This window comes from Takifugu flavidus, chromosome 18 (assembly GCF_003711565.1).
Source record: "Takifugu flavidus isolate HTHZ2018 chromosome 18, ASM371156v2, whole genome shotgun sequence".
Classification (NCBI taxonomy): domain Eukaryota; kingdom Metazoa; phylum Chordata; class Actinopteri; order Tetraodontiformes; family Tetraodontidae; genus Takifugu; species Takifugu flavidus.
Window position 1 is genome coordinate 10,991,537 of NC_079537.1, and position 25,535 is coordinate 11,017,071.

General features: G+C 52.9%; 1 protein-coding gene across 1 annotated transcript; it reads left to right on the forward strand.

Annotated features, from left to right (window-relative positions):
- Nucleotides 1–3,826: 3,826 nt before the first annotated feature.
- On the forward strand, nt 3,827–25,347 carry arhgap23a (Rho GTPase activating protein 23a). The gene is given in 27 exon segments (XM_057015316.1): nt 3,827–5,159; nt 8,404–8,607; nt 10,156–10,180; nt 10,452–10,544; nt 10,812–10,890; nt 11,279–11,333; nt 12,618–14,229; nt 17,008–17,163; nt 17,770–17,881; nt 17,956–17,995; nt 18,083–18,220; nt 18,301–18,609; nt 18,688–18,749; nt 18,829–18,947; nt 19,339–19,457; nt 19,542–19,694; nt 19,775–19,853; nt 19,954–20,027; nt 20,107–20,196; nt 20,287–20,412; nt 20,486–20,527; nt 20,834–20,927; nt 22,148–22,179; nt 22,338–22,437; nt 22,440–22,709; nt 22,712–23,464; nt 23,467–25,347. Coding segments are annotated over 27 exon segments (5,463 nt in total). The 5' UTR covers nt 3,827–4,916; the 3' UTR covers nt 23,751–25,347.
- Nucleotides 25,348–25,535: the final 188 nt, after the last annotated feature.

Genomic DNA, 25,535 nt, shown 5'->3' on the forward strand with positions numbered 1-25,535 from the left:
TGGTCGGTGCCCGGGAGAGGAGCAGGGTTAGCTCTTCCAGATGTCATCACGGGCCCCCGATGTTGTTATATAAGCCACGGTGGAGGCGATGCGCACGCGGCGGGACGCAGATGCGTCCGGTCGAGAGGAAGCGCGGCGCGTTTGTGCCGCGCGGGGTTCCAGCTGTGCCCTTATTGCGACACCTCGGAGGACATTAGCACATCTGTCCGCTTCCTTCCATCCGCTCCACCTGTGAAATGTTCCAACGTTTTCACTAATGCTTATTGGCAAAGTGATCCGATCCTTTTTCAGGGTGTCGTTTTCCACGTTCTCACGTACGTCCCCGCGCTTGAAAGATGAAACCCGAGCCGGCGGATGGGTTTCTTTTACTTTTAAGGCTCCGCGCGTCTCCGCCGGAGGAGACACTCCCTGATAATTAGCTTAAAGTGGAGCAGCATCTCTCCACTTACTGAGGCATTACGGGCGTGTGGTCGTGTCCCTCGGCGCCACACACACACCAGCAGTTTCAGCCACGGCCTCTCTCTCTCTCTCGCTGTTCGCACCAGGATATCGCCACGCGTTATAAAACAAGGTCAAACGCATCCTCGTCTGCTAAAGTGCCGTTAATATTTCATCAGCGGCGTTTGCCGCCCTACACGAGGGAGCGATGAAAGGGGGGGAGAGGACTCGGCTCCTCTCTTCCCAGTCCAGCGAACTGCTTTGCATCATTCTCTGACCTCATTTTTTATTCTTCGTAAGTCCCACTCAACATCTGTCCAACCCCCCACAGCACTTTTTCTGACTCATGTTTCTCACATTCTCCTGCCAGCCCGTCGGATGTTTACGCTCTAAATCCCAAAAGGACGTTTTTGTGACTTTATTTACATGTGTATAATGGCAGTTTTCCGTGCTAATGAAGCGAAACCCTCTGGATTATTGTTAGTGTTGATTGTGGAGCTGCGGTGAACTTTAGTTAAGTGATTAATAAGGAAATTAGCCACGAGATTAGTCGATTATTTCCTTTCAAGCGTAAAAGTGAACAGCGGCTTTAGAGACACTTGTTCCAGTGTTTTGGGCAGGAGTCACATGGTCTGACCCACACACCCACACGCACACACAACAAGAATGCATTTATAATATGCTGGCTTTCTCGGGGTCGGGCTCTAATCCTGCAGTCTGCTGGAGTAATCTTCGCATTGTTGTTCTTGTGTTTGTCTGGTCATTTAGTTGTTGGAGTGGGGGACCACCCAGGTCCCCCCTCAGCTGTGGATTTAACTGACCTTCGCACGTTTCCTCCACCTGCCGTCGTCCTCGGGCTTCCCGGGACAGTCTTCACATGATAGTGAACAACAGGTGTGACCTTCCCGACCTCCGGCCCCACTGCATTTATTAATTAGTTGCACAGATAAATGGCGACTCAGTGAACCGGAAACACCCGGGAAATTCAAGCGCCCAGTGCAACAACAGCGCCATTCAACGCTGGAGCCATTGTCACCCTCCAGCCTCCTGTTTACGCTTTGTTGATTTTAGTCTCCCTCTAGTGGCGGGTGATCGGTACTCCATGCTGTGCGCGGCCAAGAAGACTGGGTGGGTGTGTGTGTGTGTGGGGGGGGATTTACGGCAGATTAAAGTTAAAATTAACCTGCTTAAACCAACTGTGCATTTTCCCCTCTTTTTCGTCCAGAATCCACTTTAACAGATTACTGATAATATATGTCTAGACACAGCAGCGTCATAGCAACAAGCAACAGCCCTTTATAACAGTTTGGCTCCCTTTGTGTAGTCTAATTTGTACAACTCTGAGGTATGGTTGAGCAAGAGTGCTTTCAAGCTCTCGGGCTGACTCAGTTTCTGCCGTAGAGACCCAAACAAGGCTGTCTTTGCTTAATGGTGCGCATTTTCACACGATATTGCGTATCGTGATTCACGTCGATTGTTTTTGGGTTTTTTTGTGTGTGTGTGTGTGTGTGTGTGTTGAATTACGTCAGATTGTGCTCTGCAAAAACACCACGCGGCGTCTGTAGCCCGGTTTGTTTATGGCACGCCAGGGAAAATTGACCCTTTGCTCAGACTCCATCTTATTTCTCTTCACACATGAATTTCTACAGAGAGGGCAAAGACCGTGTTTTGACTTTGTAGTCGGCCACAGCGGAAAAAAAGTGGGGGTGGGCAGGGTTCTGTGTTTTAATCTTTTGGCCCACGGTCATGTTATGAGTGTTAAGGGGATTAGGAGATATCACCGAGCTAATCTGTCCGTTACACTGGCAGCCATGCTCCGCTCTACCCTGCACCGCCTCCCGGCTGCCCGCCGCCTTTCTGCTGCCGTGCTTGTTATCAGGGGGCTCGGGGGGGGGGCAGGAGCCAACGAGGCAGCACTCCAGAGAGATTAGCAGCACATGTCTGCTTTGGGTGTATTTCTTTTCTCTTTTGTCCTGTCAGGCTTCAGCGAGAGAGTTGTGTTAATTGTGGCAGCTTCTGACGGTGTTTGGAAGGCTGTCACAGACGTGCGAGGGTGGTCCGTGCACTGCACACACGTGCACGGGATGAGCATGACCTGCGCGTAAGCTGTAGCTCAGCACCTTTATGGTCGTTTCTCCCATTTCACCCCATTATCTGCCAGTCTTCCTGTTTGTCCTCTTTTCCCCCAACAGTTCAAGAAAAGGATAGAGAAAGGGGGGAGAGAAACGTGGACAGAGAGACGTCTTGTGTCCAAATTAGGCAGCGTTCCCTGCTGGCCAAACTAGGGGTTATTGTGAAAGTGTGATATGAATTCCTCAGTGATACAGCTGTATATGGTCAGTGATAGAGGGATCTCTACCTGGTCTTCCCATAGAAGTATCGGCATTCCAATTAAAGATGGGCTTTTCCGAGTCCTTTCATCAGAGGGAGGAGCTCAGTTTTGGGAATGGCCGCTCTGTACAGCAGCAATGGGGAAAATTGATTGAGCTAACATGCTAGCATGTAGCTTCTCTGCAAGCTTTTGTCTCTTTTTTATGAAGTGAAACCAGGTAAAGTCAGCCGGCGCGTCGGTCTCGGCTGATTTACAAGAGAACCAAAGTTCCCTCGCCACGTCCAGCGACACATGCGCGCCTTCCAGACTTTACGAGGAACCCTAATTACACGCTGCAGACTGATGTATTTATACTTATTCTTGACTCACTGAGAAATGTGGGCTTTGTGTACGAGGAGGGCGGCCTTTGTGATCGCATACGAGTTCCTGTCGTGAAAGTGAGTGTTGGGTGTGTAAACTATTTAAAGAGAGCACAAATAGGTTGTACAGCCCCTAAGGCCTTATCGTAATGAACTATTTACTGTACGTGCACGTGTCGTTTCTGTCTCCTTGTGTCTATAATCCTCCCGACAGGTTTCATCGCAGACAGTTTGGCGACTGTTAACAGATAACAGGATGTTGACGGTACCACCGTTTGGGCCTTATGTTCAGCCTGGTGTATATGCAAAAGGGTCAAAGGTCGAATCAGACCGCTACGATGATGCATGTCTCGCATATGGGGATGTAAACTCCTCTCACGTTGCTCCAGTTGATCTCCCCGCGTACATTCCTTTGAGGTTACCGCCCGCTGATTCTCAGGTGAGTCCTGGCGGATCAGCGCGGCTCCACGCCTTACGGGACGGCCGATCGAGTCGACACACGCCTGGCCGCGCGGCGAGCGAAACCTGTCTAACCTCACCGGGAGCCCAGCTCAATGGACGGGAGCGTCGCCGGCCCGCATAAAACCACGGTCGCCCGTCCGCCGCTCCCGCTCCGTAAGTGTGACGCGGGGGCGGGCGGGTAGCTCTCTGGGCGACTCAGCGGCATGGCGTTGGGGTGTCGCTGCGCCGTGTAGGCGGATCCTGTCAGGGAGTACTGGTTGACTAGCGGGTCATGTTGACACAGAGGAGCTTTATTTTGAGAGGCAGCCTCCTCTCTCTTCCTCAGATTTGCTGTTTCTTTGCTCACATCCTCTGTTTAAAGAGCGGCCAGCACAGCTGCGGAGGAAAATCTGTTCTTTTTAGGTTGGGAAAGGGCCCCCTGCTCTTTCTCTTTTTTCGCCTTTTGTGGGAGGAGGTGAAGCGGCGGAGGCAGGACCAGCTTTTGTGGTGCGTGGATGTGGGATTTCAGCTTTGTCGCTGCGTTTGCGCTGCGCACATGCAGCGCACGTGCGGGGGAAGATCGGCGGAGACGGCTCATTAGCTGCGGCCCCATCTGGACAGAGCTGGACCCCCGTTTGCCTCCGACGTGTGGATGCAGTATCAAGTGTGTCTTCATTGAGCTGTTGATCCAGTTTCCGGCTCAATTAAAGCCGTTGTTGTCGTTTGACTGTCGGACCGGTTCGTGGGGAGGGACAAAAACCAGAGAAAGTGAAAAGAAGAAGATGCTGTGAGATGAGGGCAGGTTGAAGGGATTTGTTTGCCACTAGAGATAAAAAAAAAAAAAAGGAAGACAAGGGAAAGAGAGGACAGTGGGAGGGAGGAGAGAGAGAGAATCCAGCCCTCTGGGACAGCAGTGTGTGTTTTGGGGGTGGACAGACTGGCTCTGTATGCAGAACCTCGCCGGACACCAACGGGAGGGACGCTGCGAGTTCTACTCCGTGTGTGTGTGTGCGTGCGTGTGTGTGTAGTGAAACCAGACCTACCTCTGATTCCCGTGCCGCACACACTCCTCCATCTGCTGCCTTCTGCTCCCCCTGCGGATGGATGCGTGCGAGGGCTCCGGGACGCTGCGACGTGCACCGCGCGGGATTGAACTCTCCGAAAAGGTCGACGTCCGCAACGATGGATTGGAAGCGAGAGAGCGGAATTTCTGCTTGTTGAATGACTGAAGGATCTCGGAGGATTCGCAGGCTTTGGCTCCGGAACCACACATCTTCCCTTTGGCTTGAGTGAACACGGCGTTTCTGTCTGGACCACGGCCTTGTGCGCGAGTGTGCGAGCAGCCTATGTGGGCTGTCAGGGATGTGGATCTGAGTAAACCCCACGCCCCGATGCCCGCTGCTATGCTCCCATGTCCTGCACCGGCCGGGGCTGACTGGAGCTTCCAGAACCCGGTGGGGGTGGACTGCAGCTCCCCTGAACCTCGCTGCATCTGGCTGGCGGTGCTTCGCGGTGCCGTGGGCTCCGCGACGCCTTCCACGGCGCCCGCCAGATCCATCCGGCAAAGCCAGACCTCTCACCAGCAGAGGGTAAGGACAGAACACCGGTCTTCACCAGCGGGCTGTCTCGAGTTATTCGAGCCCACAAAACAGATGGAAATCTTTAGCAGTGTTTTTCATCAAATAATGACAAAATAGCTCCGTGAATATTGTGGTGCTTTTCTTAAAACCGTCGTCGATCCCTGAAACTGCACGTGTTCTTCATTTCTTGGGGCGCTCTGAAAATGAGCCAAGGGGCTGTGGTGCGAGCTGAATCCTTCCCAGGAACCGCTGCTCCTTAGGCATGTCGCATGCATGCGTGTCGGCACCGGCGTCCGGGATCGACTGCCAAGCCATTGTTTGAAGTATGCTAACTAGTTATCTGCTGACAGATTCCAGTGTCTCCAAGCAGGTCGCCGTGTTGCCTTCAGGCTACATCTGTTACACCCCGAGAGCCTCAAAGTCAGGTCAGATTGTCAGTTTGGGATCATTTCTTTATGAAAATAAACACACACACACACACACATGGTGGCATTTTAGCACGGGGACGCTTTTTCCAGTTTGTCACCAGCACCTGCAGCCAAAAACCCGTTGACATGGTTAGAAAAGGAATCAGGAATGTGAGCGTGTGTGTAGATATGTGTGTGTGTGTGTGGGGGGGGGGGTTGTGCGTACACAGCTGAGACAAACACACACTGTACACAGTTGTTCAATGAGCAGGCGACAATTTCACATAATCTCATCTCAGACCTCCAACGTTTGACGCCACGTCGCCTTTTTGGTGCCTTTTCAGACGAAGAGTTTCTTTATTTTATACAAATGATCGAACCAAATTCTCTGACCTCCTTTGTCTTTCCTCCTGCTGAGGGATTTAGACTTCACAGACATTCGACGTTGCCTTCAGAGTTTAACTCGGTGACATCTGTCGGCGGTACTTTCCTTTTTTTAAATGTGTGCAAGAAGGAAAAAGTCCCAGACCACAATTTAACCACGTCATCTGTCCTCCTCTTAGTCATCGTGCAAACGTTATTCTGATTAAAACTGTCTGCCGGCGGTTGTCAGTTGGACAAAAAGAACGAGATGTTTTACTGCGCGAGTAGAAAACCCTGTTGGACCATCGTTACCTGTTCAAACTGACGGGGGGGGTCGGACTGGTTTTCGAGCACGTACGTGCATGCGAATGAAACTCTGTCGTGTAAATGACGCGGGGTTTGAGTCCCCGCCTGTCCGACAGGTTGCGTTCTGCGCCCGCTGGAACGAGACGCAAGACGCGGGCTGACGCGCGTGCACGGCCAGGCTCCCGTGCACGGGCCGGCCGTCGGGATTAGAGGCTGGTCAGCATTTGGAGCTCCTGTAAAGCTCCACTTTTCATCTGGGTTGCAGCTCTCAGCTGTTTGAAAAGAACGCCATTGTTCCGCCCTGCAGGGGTTTTAGTGGAAGCTCGCCCCCTGACAGCCGATGTACCCCCCCCCCCCCTTCCCGGGTGTAGACCAGCACGTAGACCGATGCTGATCACGGCTGCAACATCGCAGCATCCTCGTGTCCTAGAAAAGCCTCTTGGAATCAGATGATTAGGCTCTGAACCTTGTTCTGTTCTGTTCCAAGGGGGGGGGGGCAACGTGTGAAACCATGAATGAATGTTTGATTTATTATAATTGACATGAATGGAGACGATAGCAGGATTCCGTGGTAAAAGTGTGTTAAGACGATCACTTCCCAGTCGGCAGGATGAGGAATTTCCCGATTTTCTTTCTGGAATTAGCAGCTGAGGCTTCCCTTGAATGAGCCCTGATCTGTGCCCTGCTGAGGAAGTCGCGTTTAAACTGGAAACCGCAGATTTTTTTTTTTTTTTTTCCAAGCCGCCTGTTGTTCCGTGTCCAACTGCCTGGGGAGGCAGTTCTTCTTCTCTTTGGGTCGCAAAACTAAAATATAGATGCGAACTGGCCACGTCAAGGTGATGAGAGGCCATCTATTTTTGGCGTTGGGAGGGAAGCGGGCCGACTCTAGACTGGGCAGAACGGCAGCACACGTATCCCACACGGTCCTGAGCTGGAGACTGGGAAACGGTGCTGGCTCAGAAACCCAGTCAGACCCTGTGTGTTTTGGGTAATCACAGGGTTTGGTGTTCCCAGCACCGGGAGGGGCCATGCGGTTGGAACCAACATGCTGGAACCTGCCTCTGTGCCGGGGCCCGATACTCCGCCTCCTTCATCTTCCTCCTCCCTCTCGCCTCCATCAGTTACAACATGTCCGCACCGAACCGCTCCTTCTGAGGAATTCACTTTTGTTCTTCCTTCTTTCCTTTCCTTTTCCCCTTCTAGTTTTCCTTACGGTCACTAAAGACTGGATCTCAGTCTGGAAAATAAATATTTGACCGGGACTTCGGAAAAAGCTTGTAAGATGTGTGCATTTTTCCAAAGGAAATCTAAATATACAATCTCCTCAGATGAAAACTGAAAGTCAGTGGAGGAAAATTATGCATCGACGTCTGGACCGGACTCGCATGCAAAGGGAGAGGAGGAAGGGAGGCTGGAAAAAAGTGGACGGATGGAGGAAGAGGAGTGAAGGAGGAAGGCCCTCCATGATGGAGAGAGTTCGGGTTTTTATGAATAGGTCTGGCTGGTTGCCTCAACACTTCCTGCCTCCAGTCGGCCACTTCCTGTTCCTGTGTGACCAAAGAAAAGGCCATAAAATAACAATACACCACAACATGTAGATATCCAGGCTGAAGTTTTTATCTTTTTTATCTGTTTTTATCTTCACCCCGCTTAAAACCAGCTCTTATTTCCTGGTATGTAACTGTACGCTGCGTGGTCAGGAGTCGCACGTCAACGCCCTCCTCCCCCGCCTGTTTGGTCAGGTGATTGTGTGTGACTGACAGATGTGTGTCGTCAGGGCAACACGCAGGTGAGAGTTTTCTCGCGTGTGTGTCGACCGAGCAAGCTGGGCTCAGCCCCCTCGGCTCTGGGTGAGATGTTTACAGAACGGGCCTAAATCAGCCCTTTTCCCTGCCCTCGGTCCAGATCCAGCCGGGATAACCCCCCCTCCCCACACTCTCGGGTGTTATGGAGTTTTACCTTGTGGGGGCATTTAGGACCGACCGGACTACAAACTGTGGGAGCGCATCAAGGTGTGATGTCATAGGTTTGAGTATAGATTTTGTGTCTCCAAGGGAACAGGAAGTGGAAGGATTTTTTTCCCCCTGGAATTGAAGAAACCTATTTGTATAATTTAATTGTGTAGTCACAGGAACCCTGTTAATCCTGACTTTTCCTTTTTTCCCTTCTGTTCGCAGGCTAAGGGGCGGAGGGATGGTGTCTCCTCGGCCCCTGACAACCCTCGACCACCGATGGCGACGCGGCCAGGAAGGGAGGGCGTCAGCGTGGGCTGGAGGGGTCCCCGGACGCTGGTCCTCCACAAAAACTCACAGGGTTTCGGCTTCACGCTGCGCCACTTCATCGTTTACCCTCCGGAGTCCACCTTGCACGCCAACCTCAAGGTGAGACCGCGGGGCCGGGGGAGGTGATAAATCCTGGTTTTAAACTTGCTGAGTGGCGAGTCTTTGAGGTCAGCGACGGGGCCGCTCATGCTGCAGTTCGGGGGTCAGCGAGTTTGAGCCGAGCAAAACGAACGCGGACAAAAGGAGAGCTGACGAGAGACGGCAGTACTAATTCATCAAAAGGGTTATTACAGGAGGAACCTTGATTTGGAGTCAGAGTGACGTCATAAAGCCCATAAAACACACTCCCATATCCTGGCAGACTGGACTGAAATTTGTCTTTCACTTCATCAGTGGTCGTTTTGGGTCCTCGGCGAAGTCGGGATCGTTCTCCTCTTTCTGAGCGTGAGCGGTTATTTAGCTCTTTGAGGTGTGGGGGCAAACGGCTCCAGATGTGAAATTGAGGGGTGTGGAGGTTGTGGGGTGGGGTGATTGTACAGGAACAAGGCCTCTATTATTGTTCTGCCACCCCACCACGCAGCAGCTGCACACAGGAACACAGGCTAAAGCTGAATGAGAGCTGTTGTCTTAGCCTGGTACCATTCTGTGGCGGTGGGGTTGTACCAGGCCCGCTCAAGACAATAGGCCCACTGCTGCCCTTTGGTCCCGGTTCTGTCCATGTCTCCTCTGCCTCTAGTGTCACATGTTGTTTTTGGGACAATCGGACCCACACAGAGTTCATTCTTCACCAAAGACGCTCTGTGTTTGCAACCCAAATTACCCACATAGTGTCTGTAATTATTGGAGGCCTACCAGGTGCCTGACCCGAGTCAACACACATTTCTGCCGTTCCTCGAGGTCCTGAAGGATCCTTGCTTTAACCTGCACCCTTAAGGCACCCTAATCTCAATCCCCCTCTCCTGTTATTCAATTTCTCTTTTATTTACTCCTCTATAAACCTGTAGGACAAATTAAAGGTGTGGGGCAGATGTTCCGCCCAGTCCTAGATGTGCTCATCCAGGCACTGGAGAGTTGTTGAGTGTCCCAGGTCCCGGTGCTCTGTCCTGGGGTCGGCAGGGCTCCTTTCACTCTCTCTAAACCCACCACCATTGTCTACAGAGCCAGGAATGAGCCCACTCAGCGGAGCATAAAGCCAGGCAGCAGTCAGGCCACCATGCCCCTAACCTCAAACTGTCCACTCAGCTTAGAGAGAGTGTGTGTGTGTGTGTGTGTGTGTGTGTGTGTGTGTGTGTGTGTGTGTGTGTGCACGCTACCATCCACTGTCACCATCACTGCACAGTAACGAACGTGTCTGCTTCATGACGTCACAAGTATCTGCCAGGTGCTCCAACCTGAAAGTCTGTTAAACAAAACGTGGGGCTGGTTAAAGAGGTTTTGGCTCCGGGCGCTTGGAAGTCACCTGCGTCAACACAGCGCCGCGTGTCCCGTCCTGGCTCCGGCTGCGTGGACATTTTCTTCCACATCGCGCTTCACTTTTCCCCTCGTTTGACAGCAAAATGGTTGATGTTTTCCGTGTACGGTCATTTAACTGTGGCGACCGTAAGAAAGGATGTGAGGAGTAATTCTGTCTGTTTCTGGTGTTGGCAGGATGAGGAGAACGGCAACGAAAAGGGTAAGCGCCTCTCTCTGTTTCACATCAGGCTCATTAAAAGTCGCCCTGTGGGGAGAATAGATGATGTCAGAGCTGCTTTTGCTCCCGGCGGCTCTGCGAGGTTTCTGTGCCCCCTGCAGCACAATCTGCCTCACTGCAGCTTCAACTTAGTCCCAACCAAATCACAAAAATAATCAGTATTAAGGGGTGGTCCGCTCCCCAATACTCAGGAAAAAACATCAGCGTTGCAGATAAAATCATGCTAATTCTGATGCATTTCCTCCTCATCCAGGCTATCAGAAAAGCCGAATGGAGCCCATGGACACCATATTTGTCAAGAGCGTGAGAGAAAGGGGTCCGGCCCACCAGGCGGGCTTGTGCACAGGTAAAAGGAGCATATCCCACTGGAGCCACCGAACATTTGCATTTGTGAATCTGTTGGCGAGAGCTGAAGATAAAGAGTTGACTTTCTTCCCATTTGGCAACGGCTTTGCACACGTTTCTGTCCCGGTGTGAAAATATCGCCTTGTTGATATTAAGCACACTTCTGTCAGCGCAGTGTAAATACAGAACATATGCGCTGCGTTTTCACCTCTTCCCGCCTCAAACACCTTCGCTTCGGGGCGGTTTTAACGCGGCGTCTGTTCTCCAGGGGACCGGCTGGTGAAAGTGAATGGAGAGAGCGTTCTGGGGAAGACGTACTCGCAGGTGATAGCGCTCATTCAGAACAGGTGAGCAGGAACGTCCCGCGCGTCAGCGCTCTTTTCTCCCTGAGCCTTCTGTTTGCCTTCGCTTTGCAAATGTCAGCGTCGGCCCTGTTCCTTCACTGACGTCACCCAGGCGGGTTACGCTAACAGAACTCGATGTAGTGCCGTTTATCTCTCCTTTCCGTGGAGGTGTGTAGCTGAGCGGCGTCATCAACAACAGGTGCTCCACACCCGAAGCTGAAATATCTCATTTTCAGTAAATATTTACTCCCACTCCACACCGCGTGGAGGTATCGGTCATGAGTTCTTGATCTGTCAGAGGAATGTACCAACTTTTCTCCGTAAGCTGTTTTCCAGCTGTCTTATCTCCCGCTCACCCTCTTCCTCCTGCGTGTGTTTGTGTGTCCCGCAGCGAGAGCGTGTTGGAGCTCTCCATTATGCCAAAAGACGAAGACGTGCTTCAGCTGGTGAGTGCACGGCTAACCCCCGCACGTGACATATTTCACCTCAACACCGCAGGAAATCGAACATCTCTGCAGTTTTTCGACGCGGTCACCGTGAAAGAATGCGCAGATCGCCTGAGAAGCGGCTGCCGAGTGACTCAGCCGCGCTCCTCTGTGTTTGGCTTACGACACGCGTTCATTAAAAGCATCACAACTCACGTTTGGGAAACAGTTCATGCTTGTTTGCACTCCCGTGCACCGCAGGTTGCTCCACGCTCGCTCACATGATCAGACACGCATCAGGCCCCGCCCCTCCCGTCAGAAACCTGTCCACACGCAACAGCAGATCGTGTTTGTCTTCCTCTGGCGTGCACCGATCGCGCTCACGGCCGCTCCAAATCAACTCGTTCGAGGCTTCCTGCCATCTTTTAATTGTATGATCCCTCTCCCCTGAAACCAGGCTCCTCCCTTTGCTGCTGCTACGTCTGTAGCTGCTGCATTCCTAGCGTGACATCACCGACGCTGCGCCTCCTTCCACACTCCCACAGGGTGGAGTGAGGCAGCAGCTCGGAGGGAGGAGAGAGGGAATTTGGAAAGATCTGAGAGTAGACACCAGGGAGATCAACAGATAGGAAACACGGGACAAGAAGCATTGGAATAAAGAGGTGAACACGTTCGGGAAGAACGCGGGGATTAAGCAGCAGCCGGTGTTGGTGAGGACGACTTCTCTGTCACGTTGTCCCTCCTGCCTGATGGTGGGAGATACAAGCTTAGCGTGCCGGGCCGGGAAAACATTCCGGATTTAGTGTGACGGTCTCCGTAAATCATGAAGACCTTGTCTGACCGCGACGTTCTTGATGTACCCGTGAGATGTACCAAAAAAAGGTTTGTCAGCAAGTGTTTTCGTCAGCTCGGTAGTTCGAGCTGATGACATAGAACAGACGTATGTGTGAGGTAGAGTCACTGTAGTGTGTGTATAAATGCGGTGTGTGTGTAAAGGCCTCGGTGGTGACATGTGTGTGTTCAGCTGGTGGCTGAGCAGCAAGTCTTGTGGCTTTAGCTTCAGGCACTCGGTGCAATTTGCTGGCAGTGTATGGAGAGAAGAGGCCCTGCAGCAGAGCCAGGAGACTGTTCCACTTTAAGGCTTGTTATGTAATGTTCAGTGGCATGAGGTTGTCCTAAAGAGATAAAGTTATGGACTGCGTTTTAACTTGTTTATATTCAGTCTGCAGCGAGCGTTGCCTCACACACAAGAATCCTTGGTGTCGCGTCTCTCTTATCTCTCTCCTGTATCATCTCTCTTCCCAGGCGTACTCCCAGGATGCTTACCTGACAGGGAACGAGCCTTACTCAGGGGGAGCTGAGAACCTCCCCCCACCGCCTCCTCTCTGCTATCCACGCTCCAAGGCCGCACCCGTAAGTGGAGCCCCCGTGTCTGCTCCAATGGGCCAGAACCAGCTGGATAACTGGAGTCGCTGGCCAAACTCTTCCAGTCCCTCTTCTCCTCTTGACAACTGCTCCACAGTGGGCAGCCCCGCCAGCTGGCAGGAAGGACGACCCGGAGAGCCAGGAGGTGTAGGTCCGAGCAGCCCGGCTCATCGTACAGAGGAGATCCAGTACGGTATGACCGGGAAGCATCCCCAGGGTCAGACCAGGGGGCGTTCTTACTCTTCGTCCTCATCATCCGGAGGCCTTTTGTCCAGCCCGCTGCAGGTTCATTACCCCAACCACCACGCTGCCAGTACCTCCCAGGCACCGCCACGCAAGTCCAGCCCTGCTTGGACCAGCCCACCCCTGCCTCCGCTCAGCCACAGTCGCAATGAGCGCTGTCAGCAGGCCCTCTCAGACTGGTACCACAACCAGATACCTGAGCGCTCAGGACGCAGCAACCAGATGCGGCATCGGAGCTACTCTCAGGACCGGCTCAGCGACGTGCGGCGGCAGCAGCAGCGAGCAGGCGACTGGCCGCACAGCGCCTCCCAGGACACGCTGCTGTTCCTGCAGCAGCAGCAGTCCGGACCGGGACCGCGCGGAGAGCCCTACTGGTCTTATTCAGACTGGGACGGCACCGCGGGGAGAGGCCCGCCAGCTCCGAACTACACGCGAACGCGGTCCGAAAACCTGCTGGCCCAGTTCGATTGCCACGGGCGCTCGTTGGAGATGCTGGACCGGGCTGCCGGACCGGTCTCCCCGCGGTTCGAGAGGCCCTCGTGGATCCAACAGATTCCCCAACCACCTCACAGGACTGACGCCTACCCGCGGCAGGGCAACCATTACGGTGCGGCGCAAGCTCCTCCGATATCCCGACACCCTACGCACCACTCCCAGACCCCCTCCCAACCTCAGCCCCCACAGGCGGCTTCTCAACGCAGGCGGCTTCCCCCCGGCCAGAGCATGGACGACCAGCCCGTGGGTTACCGCAGCTACAGCCCCTCTTTTTACCGCAAAACGGGGCGCATCATGCAGCAAGCTCACTCTTTCAGGGACCCTTCGTACTCTGGCCCCCACTTGAACTGGAACCCAAGCCCAAAAAGCCCCCCAGAGGGTGATACAGCACCTATGACTGCCGCTGTTGCCTCCCCGCTTACCTCTACTGCTCCTGAAACCCAGAACAGAGAATACAGGCCAACCAACCATGAAAGGGACCAAGGGTCAAAGGACGAGGGGCAGGAGGAGGCGCTGGTTCAGACCCAGGAAGTGGTACTGAGGCAGAAACCTCCCACAGGGAGGAGAAATGCCTTTGGCATGCGGCATCCTCATTATGCGCTGCCTGCGGATGGTCTCGAACCCTCTTTGTTTTCTCCTGAAGACTCGGCTCCTGCACCCACCTCCAAAGAAGAGGGAGCCCCACGTAAACCCAACGGTAATCTGGCCCCACTCCCCATCGAGGATGACTCCCTGGCCTCCATCCCATTCATAGGTAACCTTCCTTTCCTGCCGGAATTCCAAACGACCTTCAGATTTCTTTATTTTCGTTCAAAAAGTGGTTTTAGGTGAATTGTTTAATGAGCCGCGTGGGGACGGAGGGAAATAACCTCAGGAAAAATTAGGATTTTGACATGTGTGTGTGTGTGTGCGCGTGTGTGTGTGTGTTCTTGTTTTTCTTGTTAGGCTTCAGTCCATTGTTTTGTGTGTGTATTGGGCCATGCAGACACCTCCCACAGTCTTATTATGTATTTATTATTATTATTATTATTTATTTATCGTATTATTTGTTTCATTGATTCCCAACAGGGTTCGTTAATCCTGCCTGTGGTCCCTGAGTTCGGCTCAATATTTACTTCTTACCTCATGTTTCAGTTTTAACCAAATTGTGTCTTTTTTCCATATGAAGTTTGGTGAGAACCTTTGGTTCCAATCAGCTCATTTCCATTTACCTCAGCACACACCAGCATATTAGGACGAGACCCCTAAAACATTACCTACCACTGTTGGATTGAGCATATCCATAGCTACGACCTACATACGGCGTGCTGCTGTACATACTGGAATCATGTTCTGGCTTGTCCCCCTGCAGAGGCTCTGCGTGCTGCTCATCCCTGCACCGCTCCATGTGAACAAAAGCCAATAAGTCAAATCGTAAACAAATGTCCTCGGACGGTCAGACGAGCAGCGCGCCGCTGCCGGGAGGAGCCGGCCCCATGTAGAGTAGATTCAAATCGGATGACGGAGAGGCTTTTCGAACCCAGATTGTCTGCAGACGGCTGAGCCAAGCCCGCGCTGCACCAGCAGGCAATTTAAAGGCGGAAAACCCACTGGATCAGCAAAACCATGAGGCACACATGTCAGATAGAGCGCATTCTTGCCTTCCACCTTCTGAAACCAGGCGGAGAGAACTGCAGGCCGGGACACGTTGAACTGAAACTAGGCTAGTTTCTCCCCGTAGACGAGAGCTCCATTTTCTCTTCGGCTGTCCTCGTTAGCGTCCTGACAGAGGTGCCGATACAGCCCGGGCCCGGTTTTTGTTGCGTGCCTTCCTTTCTGTTATCAGGCTTTGGCGTACGTACAGCTCAGAGGTGCGGAGCAGGAAGGCACGCCGTCTGTCGGCAACTAAGCCTCTATGACGTTACATTGACTGATAGAAATCTTCCTTTTTAGTACCAACTGGATCGGTGCGGGCTCGGGCTTCAGATGTCGCTCTTCTGGGAATTTAAAAGGATCGGGGAGTTTTTGTGGTGGTCCTTGTGGGGAACAGTGGGGGCTCATACATTCGTCAATGCCGCTATTGTGCTGTGGAAGATGAAGGCATCTTTAGATGCTTTCCAGTTCGGGCCACGGTGCCTTTCCTGGCTGGACCCTGAACACAACAGAGCCAGACTGGCCCCTCCGCAGGCTGCGTCTCCCCTTTTCCCTTCATTCCTGCCATTTCCCCCCTCTCCTTTTCCCTTCTCTGTTTACAACAGCACTCCCACTAAACCTTTGTTTTGGCAAAGCAAATATGTGAACATAGCGTAGCATATAAGACGTTCCCAAAGGACTTCAGACCAATTCAATTAACTAAGCGGTCCCAGGAAGCTTTGTGTATGACCATCTGGTTAATATTGGTATAAAACACATCATTTATGGTGCAGATGAGAGTTTACACCTCATGTTAGTTTGCTTTTAGTTTAATTTGCCAAATTAATTTCCATCGCAACAGCTTGTGCATGTGGATATCTTAGAAACCTTAATTTTCAACTCTGTATTAATAATTCCCCCTTTTTCCTTCTATGTCTTCATTAATGCCTGAATGCAGAGTTCCATATACTGTATACTGCAGGGCCGGAGGGTGCTGTGGTGTGCGGGTCCCTCTGTTCTGTGGATCCGAGCTGCCCGTTAATGATGGCCTTTGTTAAACCCACAGCCCGGCTATTTCTGGGCAGCTGTAAACAGGCAGATTCCTCGTCCCAGATTGGAAATGTTTTTCCGCCTCATGTTGGGGCTCCATAATCTCAGGAATGTTGAAGAGAAAAGAGAAGGCAAGGGGGAAAGGTGATGGTGATGAGAGGAGTTTGACAGAAACTACAAGGCCAAGAAGAAAACTAGCTGAAATTAAAAAGAATAAATCGTTTTAGAAGATGTGTGCCATCCCTCAACAACTTTGGGGGGGTGCTGCCCCCTGGTGTTCGCCCAGAAAACACGTCCTCCACCTTTATGCAAATATCTGAGTCAGGAAATGTGTGTGGCTTTTCTGAGACTTTCAGCATATTTGTCGGAAACCTAAAGGGTTTCCCACCTTCGTTGGGCTCCTGTCTGTGTCCCTGCGATGCTCGTCTCCTCCCCACATGCGCCATAAGTCTCGATTGCACTTTAGAGCGAACAGAGAAGTGAAAGCCTGTGACCTCGGTGAGAACGAGCCTCCCTGTTCACAGCAGCTCTTCCTGTGGCAGCCGGAGGCTCAGGTACGCCGTCCTCTCTAACCTATTTGTCCGTTTTAACCATTAATTCTGTCTCCCGCGACACCGGGCCAGTGGCAGAGGTTCCGCAGGCTTCAGCTTCTCCTCTGACTCTGGTTTTTGCTCATCTCCCTTTGGTGGACGCGTTATTTCTGTCGTTTGAAGACGAAGCGAAAGAAAACTGTGCCGTCTCGTCGTCTCCCGGTGTCCCCCTCCATTCCTCCTCTTTAACTGCTCATCTGACCTATTTCACGTTCCCTCTGTGACCTCATAATCTAATACCTAACCCTGTCCCCTCTTTTGGCCTCCCCCTCCTCCCACAGATGAGCCCACCAGTCCCAGCGCAGACCTGCGCGCCCGTCATGTGCCGGCGTCCTCGGTGGTGTCCAGCGGCATGAGTTCAGCGCCTGCCATGGTCACCAGCCCCTCCTCCCCTACCTTCCACTTCCCCCCTACTAGGCTCTTTTCACACGACTGCAGTGAGTGCCCCCCTCCTCCCCGCTCCTCCTGGCTTTGTCCTGCTCCCTACTGCATGCATGAGTACAGACCTTTGAGTGTTTGTCTGATATTGAGCACATTTCCTATTAATCAGATTCTCAGTTCTATATCTGTTAACGTCACATGGTTCTGGCCGATACGGTCCGTTTGTGGCTCAGTATACGACAGAACACACCTGTTAGACATCCAGGCTGTAATAACCGGATGTGTGGAACAAAGAAAGTTTCCATTATTTGCCTCTGCATGAAGCATCTGAGTTTCATTCTCACGTCAGACAGATGTTAGTTGCACGAAAAGGCGGCTAAAAGTAGAAAAAGGGGCGAAACCCTGCATGCCAGCGGTGAGAGTAGAGTCTGACCCACCTCTGTAGCTCACAGCCCCACCCTCACCTCCACGCTGACCTTCACCTCCTCATTGTCCAGTTCATCATCCTTCTCTTCCACCTGCTGCTGCCGCTGCCTCACATCTGCTGATCCAACACCGTCCACACGCGGTTGATTGGCATTACATCATCTCTCTCTCTCTCTCTCTCTTCTCTCTCTCTCTCTCTCTCTCTCTCTCATCTCATTCATCCTCTCATTGAGCAGGCAGTATTAAATCAAGTCGCCGTTCCTCCTATCTTCTAGCCATCACCGCCGAGCGCTCCAAGTCATGTGATGAAGGGCTGAACACGTTCAGGGAGGAAGGGCGGGTCTTCTCGTGAGTACTCTCGTGCTAACGCGTGATAAGCGGCGTGCACGCAGGTGAACTGACCCTCGTGTTCTGATTGACAGGAGGCTGCCAAAGAGAGTGAAGAGCTTCTTCACGGACGGGGTGAGTTCATTAACTTTGACACACAAAATAAGCAAAACTCAGTTGTGGATCTCCTGGTTATTCCCGCTCGTGCTGGTTGTCCTTCAGTCTCTGGACAACCTGAGGTCGGCCGAGGAGGTTCGATCCAAACGCCACTCCACCTCAGAGCTGGGAAACATCGCCTACAGCGACGTGCGGCGAGAAGGATGGCTGCACTACAAACAAATTCTCACGGAGAAGGGCAAGGTTGGGAGGCCAGGATCGACTGAGGAGTGTCACCTGCTCTAGGAGCGCCACGTGTTTGACTTCCTGTCTGTCCGTTGCAGAAGGTCGGCAGCGGTATGCGTCCCTGGAAGAGAGTGTTTTCAGTTCTCCGCTCCCACTCGCTCTTCCTCTACAAGGACAAGAGGGAGGCGGTTCTGCGGGGGGCCACCATCGGGGGCGGCACCGAGGACGAGCAGCCAATCAGCATCCGGGGCTGCCTGGTGGACATCGCGTACAGCGAGACCAAACGGAAGCACGCGCTGCGTCTCACCACCCAGGACTTCTGCGAGTATCTGCTGCAGGCGGAGGATCGGGAGGACATGTTGGACTGGATTAAGGTCATCAGGGAGAACAGCAAGACAGGCAGCGAGGTCAGAGGACGCGCCCGCGTCGCTCATAATGCTGTTTTTACCTTTGCCAGCCTTAACAGCCGCCGTTGTTTGTCGCAGGAGCTCGGTTTTTCAGGGCAGGCCCTCATCAGTAAGAAGCTGAACGACTACAGGAAGCAGAGGTAGGTCGCCTGCCGACAAGCATTGCTTTGAATTCTGCTCCTGGTCTGATTAATTGTGTCCCTCTGGCTCCCCCTGCAGTCCAACTGGAAACAAACCAGACTCCTCTCCCAGGTTGTCGCGCATGAAGCCCCCCTTCCTGCTCGCTAAGACAGAAAACAGCACCGGGGCGCCTCGTTCTCCCAAACCAGAGGGCAAAGGTCAGTGGGAAGCAGCACATGAAATGAACATGAGGATACAGAGGTGACACTAGCTCAGTCTGTCAGGGACTGGGCTGAGAAGCGGAAGGTTTGTGGTTCAAGTCCCAGCTGGGACAGACAATGGAAGTTCTTCTGGTAGTAGGGAAAAGTGCCAGGGCAGCTTTAGAGCACTGCCGAGGTGCCCTTGAGCAAGCAAACCACACCAAAGGCTCACCATCGTTAATTTACAAGGACATCAGACCACCTGATTACCTCAGTGCTTGATTTTTACTGCTCCTTTTTCTGATGGTCAGTTGCCTCCATATGTTCCACATCTTAAAGGTCAATCCTTAATATTTGGCCTCCAGTTGAGGGGGGAGACACTCATCCAGACTCTTGTGTTTGGGCTTAGATGAGAGCGGCCCCCTGAAGTCTCCGTGGGGGATCAACATCATGAAGAAGACCAAGAAGGTGGTTCCCAAAGCTTTTGGTGTGAGGTTGGAGGACTGTCAGCCGGGCGTGAACAACAAGGTTGGGGTCCCATCACCTTTTTGCCTGCGTTGAATTTGCCCCCAAGTGTTTGTTTTGAGAGCCGACCCTGTCCCACGTCCCCAGTTCATCCCGCTCATCGTGGAGATCTGCTGCGGCCTGGTGGAGGAGATGGGCCTGGAGTACACCGGGATCTACAGAGTCCCCGGGAACAACGCCATGGTGTCGCTGCTTCAGGAGCAGCTCAACAAGGGCGTGGACATCAACCCAGCAGAGGAAGTGAGGAAACGTGACTGTAAAACTCTCCATAGCTTTGAACACAACGGCTGACGCTGATCTTTGTGTGGCGTCACTAACAGAAGTGGCAGGACCTGAACGTTGTCAGCAGTCTATTGAAATCCTTCTTCAGGAAACTTCCGGAGCCGCTTTTCACCAATGGTGAGTGCGGACGAGTCTCCACAAGCCGCTGCACGCTGGTCACGCCCTGCGATTCGTGTAAACTTTCCTTTTTTTTGTGTGTTCTTAATAACCTCCACAGACAAGTACAATGATTTCATTGACGCTAACAGGATGGACGACGCGTCAGAGAGGCTGAAAACCTTGAAGAAACTGGTGCGTTGGTTTGACTCTATAAGTAGATTTAGTGTGTGTGTGTTTGACACATTTCTCATTAGCATGATTGTTTTCGTAGATCCGAGACCTCCCAGATCACTATTACCACACTCTCAAGTTCCTGATTGGCCACCTGAAGACTGTAGCCGACAACTCTGATAAGAACAAGGTCGGTGTGTGTGTGTGTGTGTGTGTGTGTGTGTTGTGTGTGTGTGTGTGATGTGATGCCATCTGGTCTGAACGCGTCTGTAATGTGTAGATGGAACCCCGAAACCTGGCTCTGGTGTTCGGGCCGACTCTGGTGCGGACGTCTGAGGACAACATGAAAGAAATGGTTACTCACATGCCTGATCGCTACAAGATAGTGGAGACGCTCATCCAGCATGTGAGACACACACACACACACACACACACACACATGAGCGATCATTAGGAGTCTAAATCTGTCTCTTTTACAGGGTATTTGGTTCTTCACTGATGAGTTAGATAAGGATGAAAAGGTAAGCAATGCAGCCTTTACTACTCGTTTATCTACAGAAATGAGTGTTTTATCATTTAATATGAGACGAGAAGCCTTCAGAGCTCCACGTCTGACCCCAACATCTGGTCAAACAGTGGAAGGTTTTCATTTTTAGCGAAAAACAGCTGATTTATAACCGTGTTTCGCATGTCTGGCCCCTAAGCTCAGGCAACAGTGGTTCTGTTGTTTTATAAATCCAACCAAAGAGTGTGAGGGACGATCACGCCGGTCGTGTGTGTGTTTAGCGTCGGGAAGTGCTTGATAACACCGCTCTCTGTCCACGCAGACGCCGGTGGACACGGAGGACGTGCAGCCCGCCCCCAACATCGACCACCTGCTGCCCAACATCGGCAGGACGGGGCTGCCCGGGGAGGCCTCAGGTGAGCGCGCCACCATCAGCGCTGACAGTAAATGCTGCTTTCAGTTCAAAAATGGAAGTGGGGAAAGTCCCCGTTGAATCATCGGCAGTTAACTTCACAGGAAACCTTCAGCGTTTCCTCCCAGGTAGAAAAAACCCCACGTAATCACTGTCGGAGGGTAAACGAAAAACGCGACACGCGCTCCGCTTTCAGAGGCGAACCTGAACGCAGCATGAGGAATGACGTCAGTGTTGTGTTTGAAAGCACGTCTCTCTTCTCTGCTGACGACTGTTTGGCTCCACGTTGCACATCTTTCACTCTCTCTGTACCTTCTCTGCGTTTCCTTCTCTTAGCTGAGCCTGTGGAGCAGCCACTGCGGTAGGATGGGAACTCCCCTGGCCCTCTGTGTGTGTGTGTGTGTGTGTGTGTGTGAGGGTGACGGCGAGAGCGGTGGTGACGTTTCTGTGCCTCCTGAGTCCTCTGTCCCTTCCAGTGTCGTCCCAGTCTAACGAATGATGGTCGTTGTGTGAACTGTCGTCCTCCCACGTTTCTGTGACATCGCAGACCTTTTAATACTCGTTTCAAAATGCAGTTTACACCCGACGCCCCGTCCCCAGACCTCCCGATCCTCCCGATCACACTCCCGTTGCACGGGAAAATCCGGGATTAGCCCCTGGAATATACAGCCACATATCTAAAGGGTCTGGTTGAGCGCCAAAGATCCGTGAGACAAGTTTCTTATCGGGCAGGTGGGATTAAACACACTAACACCCTGTGATTAACAACGATCTGGGGTCTGTGGAGGGTTTTTGGCTCCGCCTCCACGCTCACTTTAGCCGTGCGTACTGTTAAAAACAGCTTTAAAGGTGGCGGAATAATCTGATGACCTGTCCCACACGTGAGAGCGGCTGTTCTTCATCCCCCCCCCCATCCCAGTGCTTCTGTCCCTCTGATGTCATCAGTGTCTTCAGTGATGACATCGGCGTGTGCCGTGGTTTTCCTTCACACCTCTGGTCCGGTCGCTACCTGTTTCAGAGGTCGGAGGTCACAGAGGGAGTTCCTCACTCTTTTTTTTTTTACCAGTATATAAAACGTTTTTTTCACCAGTTCAGCGGAACTCTTTTTTTATTTATTTTTTGTTAAACTTCCTCTGTGTTCTCCGCCGAGACTGTTGGGTTTTTATGACCTTCGATGATGCTGACGCATTCGTGTGTTTTTTTTTTTCCTCCGTTTTTCCTCAGACTCAACCAACAGTGATTCAGCTAAATCAAAGGTACGTTTCAAGCTAGCCTTCCATTAGCGTTTAGCGGCGGAAAAGGCGGATTCTTTAAAACCGCCTCAGCTATAAAGTCTCACCGCCGACGAGTCTCGGTTACGAAACAGTCTGGTTCCAACAGTCGGTGTTTGCTTTTCTTTTTTTTACATTTTCAGGGGTCGTGGGGGTCAAAGAAAGACCTGTCGCCCAAGGACTTCCTGACTCTGTCCATCATGACGGCCGTTACAGGCCGCAAACGCGGGAAGCGCCACAACGCCTGGCGGTGGGCAGCAGCACCGACGATGACTCGGAGCACGAGCCCGTCAAAACCGGACATCTGGGGACGGAGGAGGAGGAAGAGGAGGCGGAGTGTCCCGCGGGAGACACCGCCCCCCGGGCGGAGGGGGAGGAAGACGAGGAGGAGGAAGAGGAGGAGGAGGAAGTCGTAGAAGGTGGCGCGAAGGAGGAGACGGAAGAGAAGGTGGCGGAAGTTGTTTCAGGCCGGTCGCAATGCAGCGAGGAGGTGAAAGCAGGAGGAAGGCAGCCCGCCATGTGATCCAGGAGGAGGCGCGGAGAGAGGCCAAAGGGCCCCTGTGGAGGGCCCCGGAGGACGCGCGCTCCATCGTCTCCGGTTACTCAACCCTGTCCACGCTGGGGCGGAGCCTGGGGTCAGAGGGGCGGGGCGACGAGGCCGACGACGAGCACAGCGAGCTGGTGAGCGAGACCGACAACGAGAGCGGCTTCGCCTCGCGCTCCCTCACGCAGGAGCGACCCGATAAGCAGCCGAGGAGCCCGCCCGCCACCAGCGCGCGGCCCCCCCGCAGCTTCCTCTACGCGCACGTCAAACCTCCCGCCCCTTCAGCCACCAGCCTCCTGGCCCGCCCCCCCCTCGTTCACACGCCGGACTCCGCGGACAGAGCCGACGGCGGCGCCCGCTCCACCACGCCCTCGTCCTCCTCCTTCTCCTCCTCCTCCACCACCCACAAGCTGCACTCGCGGCCCTCCTTCAACTCCCACAAGCTGATCCAGTGCGACACGCTGGCCCGGAAGAAGCTGAAGTCGGAGAAGGCCAAGGCGCGCTCGCTGGACCTGGAGCTGTCGGGGGGCGGGGCTTCTGCCGACGGGACCAGCTCGGGGGCGGACAGCAGCGTCACGGCGAGGAGAGATTCTCCCAGAACCCAGGCTTCCTCGGGCAGCAGCCAGGAGAACCCCCGCCCGGCGCGGCCCAAGCCCGGCCCGCGGCCCAGCGAGGCCTCTTCTTTCGCCCCTGCTGGCCCGGGCAGGTCGCTGGCGGATCAGGTCCGCCTCGCCTGTTGGGCTCCGCCGACGACCTTCGCAGCGTGGGACTGCGGAAGCCTCTGTCCCCCGAGACCCGTAGAAAGAGACGGGCCTGGCGCCGTCACACCGTGGTGGCCTCCCCGACCGAGGTGTCCGACAAGAGACCCCCGCTGCGCGTCAACGAGTTCCCCTTGTCTCCTCTCGGCCAGAACCAGTTCAAACCGGCGGCGCCGCTACAGGATCCAGACGGAGTGGACCCCGGGCGGGCGGCGCGCCACACCCCCCCTTCCAGATTCCACCAGTACCTGTGAGGCCTGTCGCCCGAGCCCCGCCCCCGAGGAAACCTGCAGATCCTGACTGGATGGGCGGGGCCCGCCTTTAAACAGGGTCGTTGCCAGGGGCAACACACCGCACCAGTGTCCAGGTCTGTGCAGAGCCGCCCCCCCCCCCGCCTTCTTTTTAATAAGCTCCATGTGCGTGGCAGCGAGGCCCGTTTGTGTTGCCAAAGCTTTTTTTAAAATGTGTTTTTATAAAATAATGCAGAAGCCAGACAGAGACACAATCGGACCTCATCACCATCACACTCCTCCTCCTCGGCCCGGTGCCGCGTCCCCTCGCGCGACCAGAGGGGGGCGCTGTGGCCGAGGTGGGGGTGGAAAACGGTGCTTTTATCAGTCAATTTGGCGCAGAAGAAAAACGCAGCTCGTTTCCAGTCTTCCCAACTTCTCCACAGCTTCTCCAGCGTGTCTGTTAACACGAATATCCGCGATCTTGTCTGAGTGTGCAGGTGTTTGTGTGCGTGTGTGTAACATTTGTACAAAGCCTTGTTAAGTTAACCTTGTAAATATTAATATTATTTGTTTCTACTTTTTTTTTTTTTTAGTTTTTTTTTATTGTTTACAAAGGTGCGTACGGCACAGTCGCTTCTTTCAAGATGTTACTTGAAATGTTCCCTTTTAATATATTTTTGTTTTATATTCAATATATATTATATATTTTGTATTAAATTTTAAAAAAAGTACTTTTATTATTATTTCACCTGTCCGGCGTACCTGTTCAAAGACTAAACCTGCTCTTAATTTCCTCGCCGACGGCCTTTTCTCAGTACTGTTTCCACGGTGACCACAACGCTGATGCACGTAGCAAAAGAGGAAGCGAATCCGGTTAATTGTGACACTACAGTCGGCTCGTTAACAGGCAGCTCAGCACCCTGCGGGTGGGGAAGTGCTTCATCAGGACGGACCGGAACAGAACCCGTGTTACGGTGGGGTTCTGCTCCAATCTGGGGGGATTTTACCGCTGCAGAGTAACAGACGGGAGCTAAAAAACCCAAAGTTTGCATCTTTCCAAATAATCCAGGCCGTGTTCCAGTTGTAACCAACTCTTATCGTCCCGTTTTACCTCAAGGTTGTTTTAGTTCCTACAAGTGCCTGATTTCAGGAATGTGCTTTTGTTCTGTGGTGCCATTCTCCTCCACCTCCCCCCCCCTCCTCCTCTCCTCGACGGTCAAACGAAGGCGCCGACCCAAAGACGCGCGCTCTCATCGGGGTGGGAGGACGGAGAGCCCGCTTCATGCCAAGGATGCGGCGGCGCACTCGCACAGGCGGAGGAAACGCTGCTCCCCCACCTCTGCCTCCGAGTCGCCACGGTACACCCACAAAGAGCCGTCACCACTTCAGCCGCTGGCGTCTCCTCCTCCGTCGTGTTGCGTTTCTTTCTGTACTTAACTCTCCCGACATGTAACATACTGTATGTGTACATTTGGAATTGCTTTTTAAGTATAACTAAGATGACTGGACTTTTAAAGGTAAAGGTTGTCACCCCGAAGCAATTTCCCCCTCATGGCCGTGTGCTTTAAAGCAAGAATTTATGATGTAAATAAACAGAATTATGTTTAAAAAAAACAAATGTGCAACGTGAGTTTTTCTCTTTTTTTGCACAAAGAGGCTCTTTCTGCTTAAAGTGGGTGGTGTGTCGCCCCCTGCTGGCCACGGATGGGATAACAAGATCCTGAAATATTCTGTAATAAACAAGCTATAACGGAAAATAATAAAACTTCCCTTTCACTATAGTGTTACTGTAACCCTCGCTGCAGC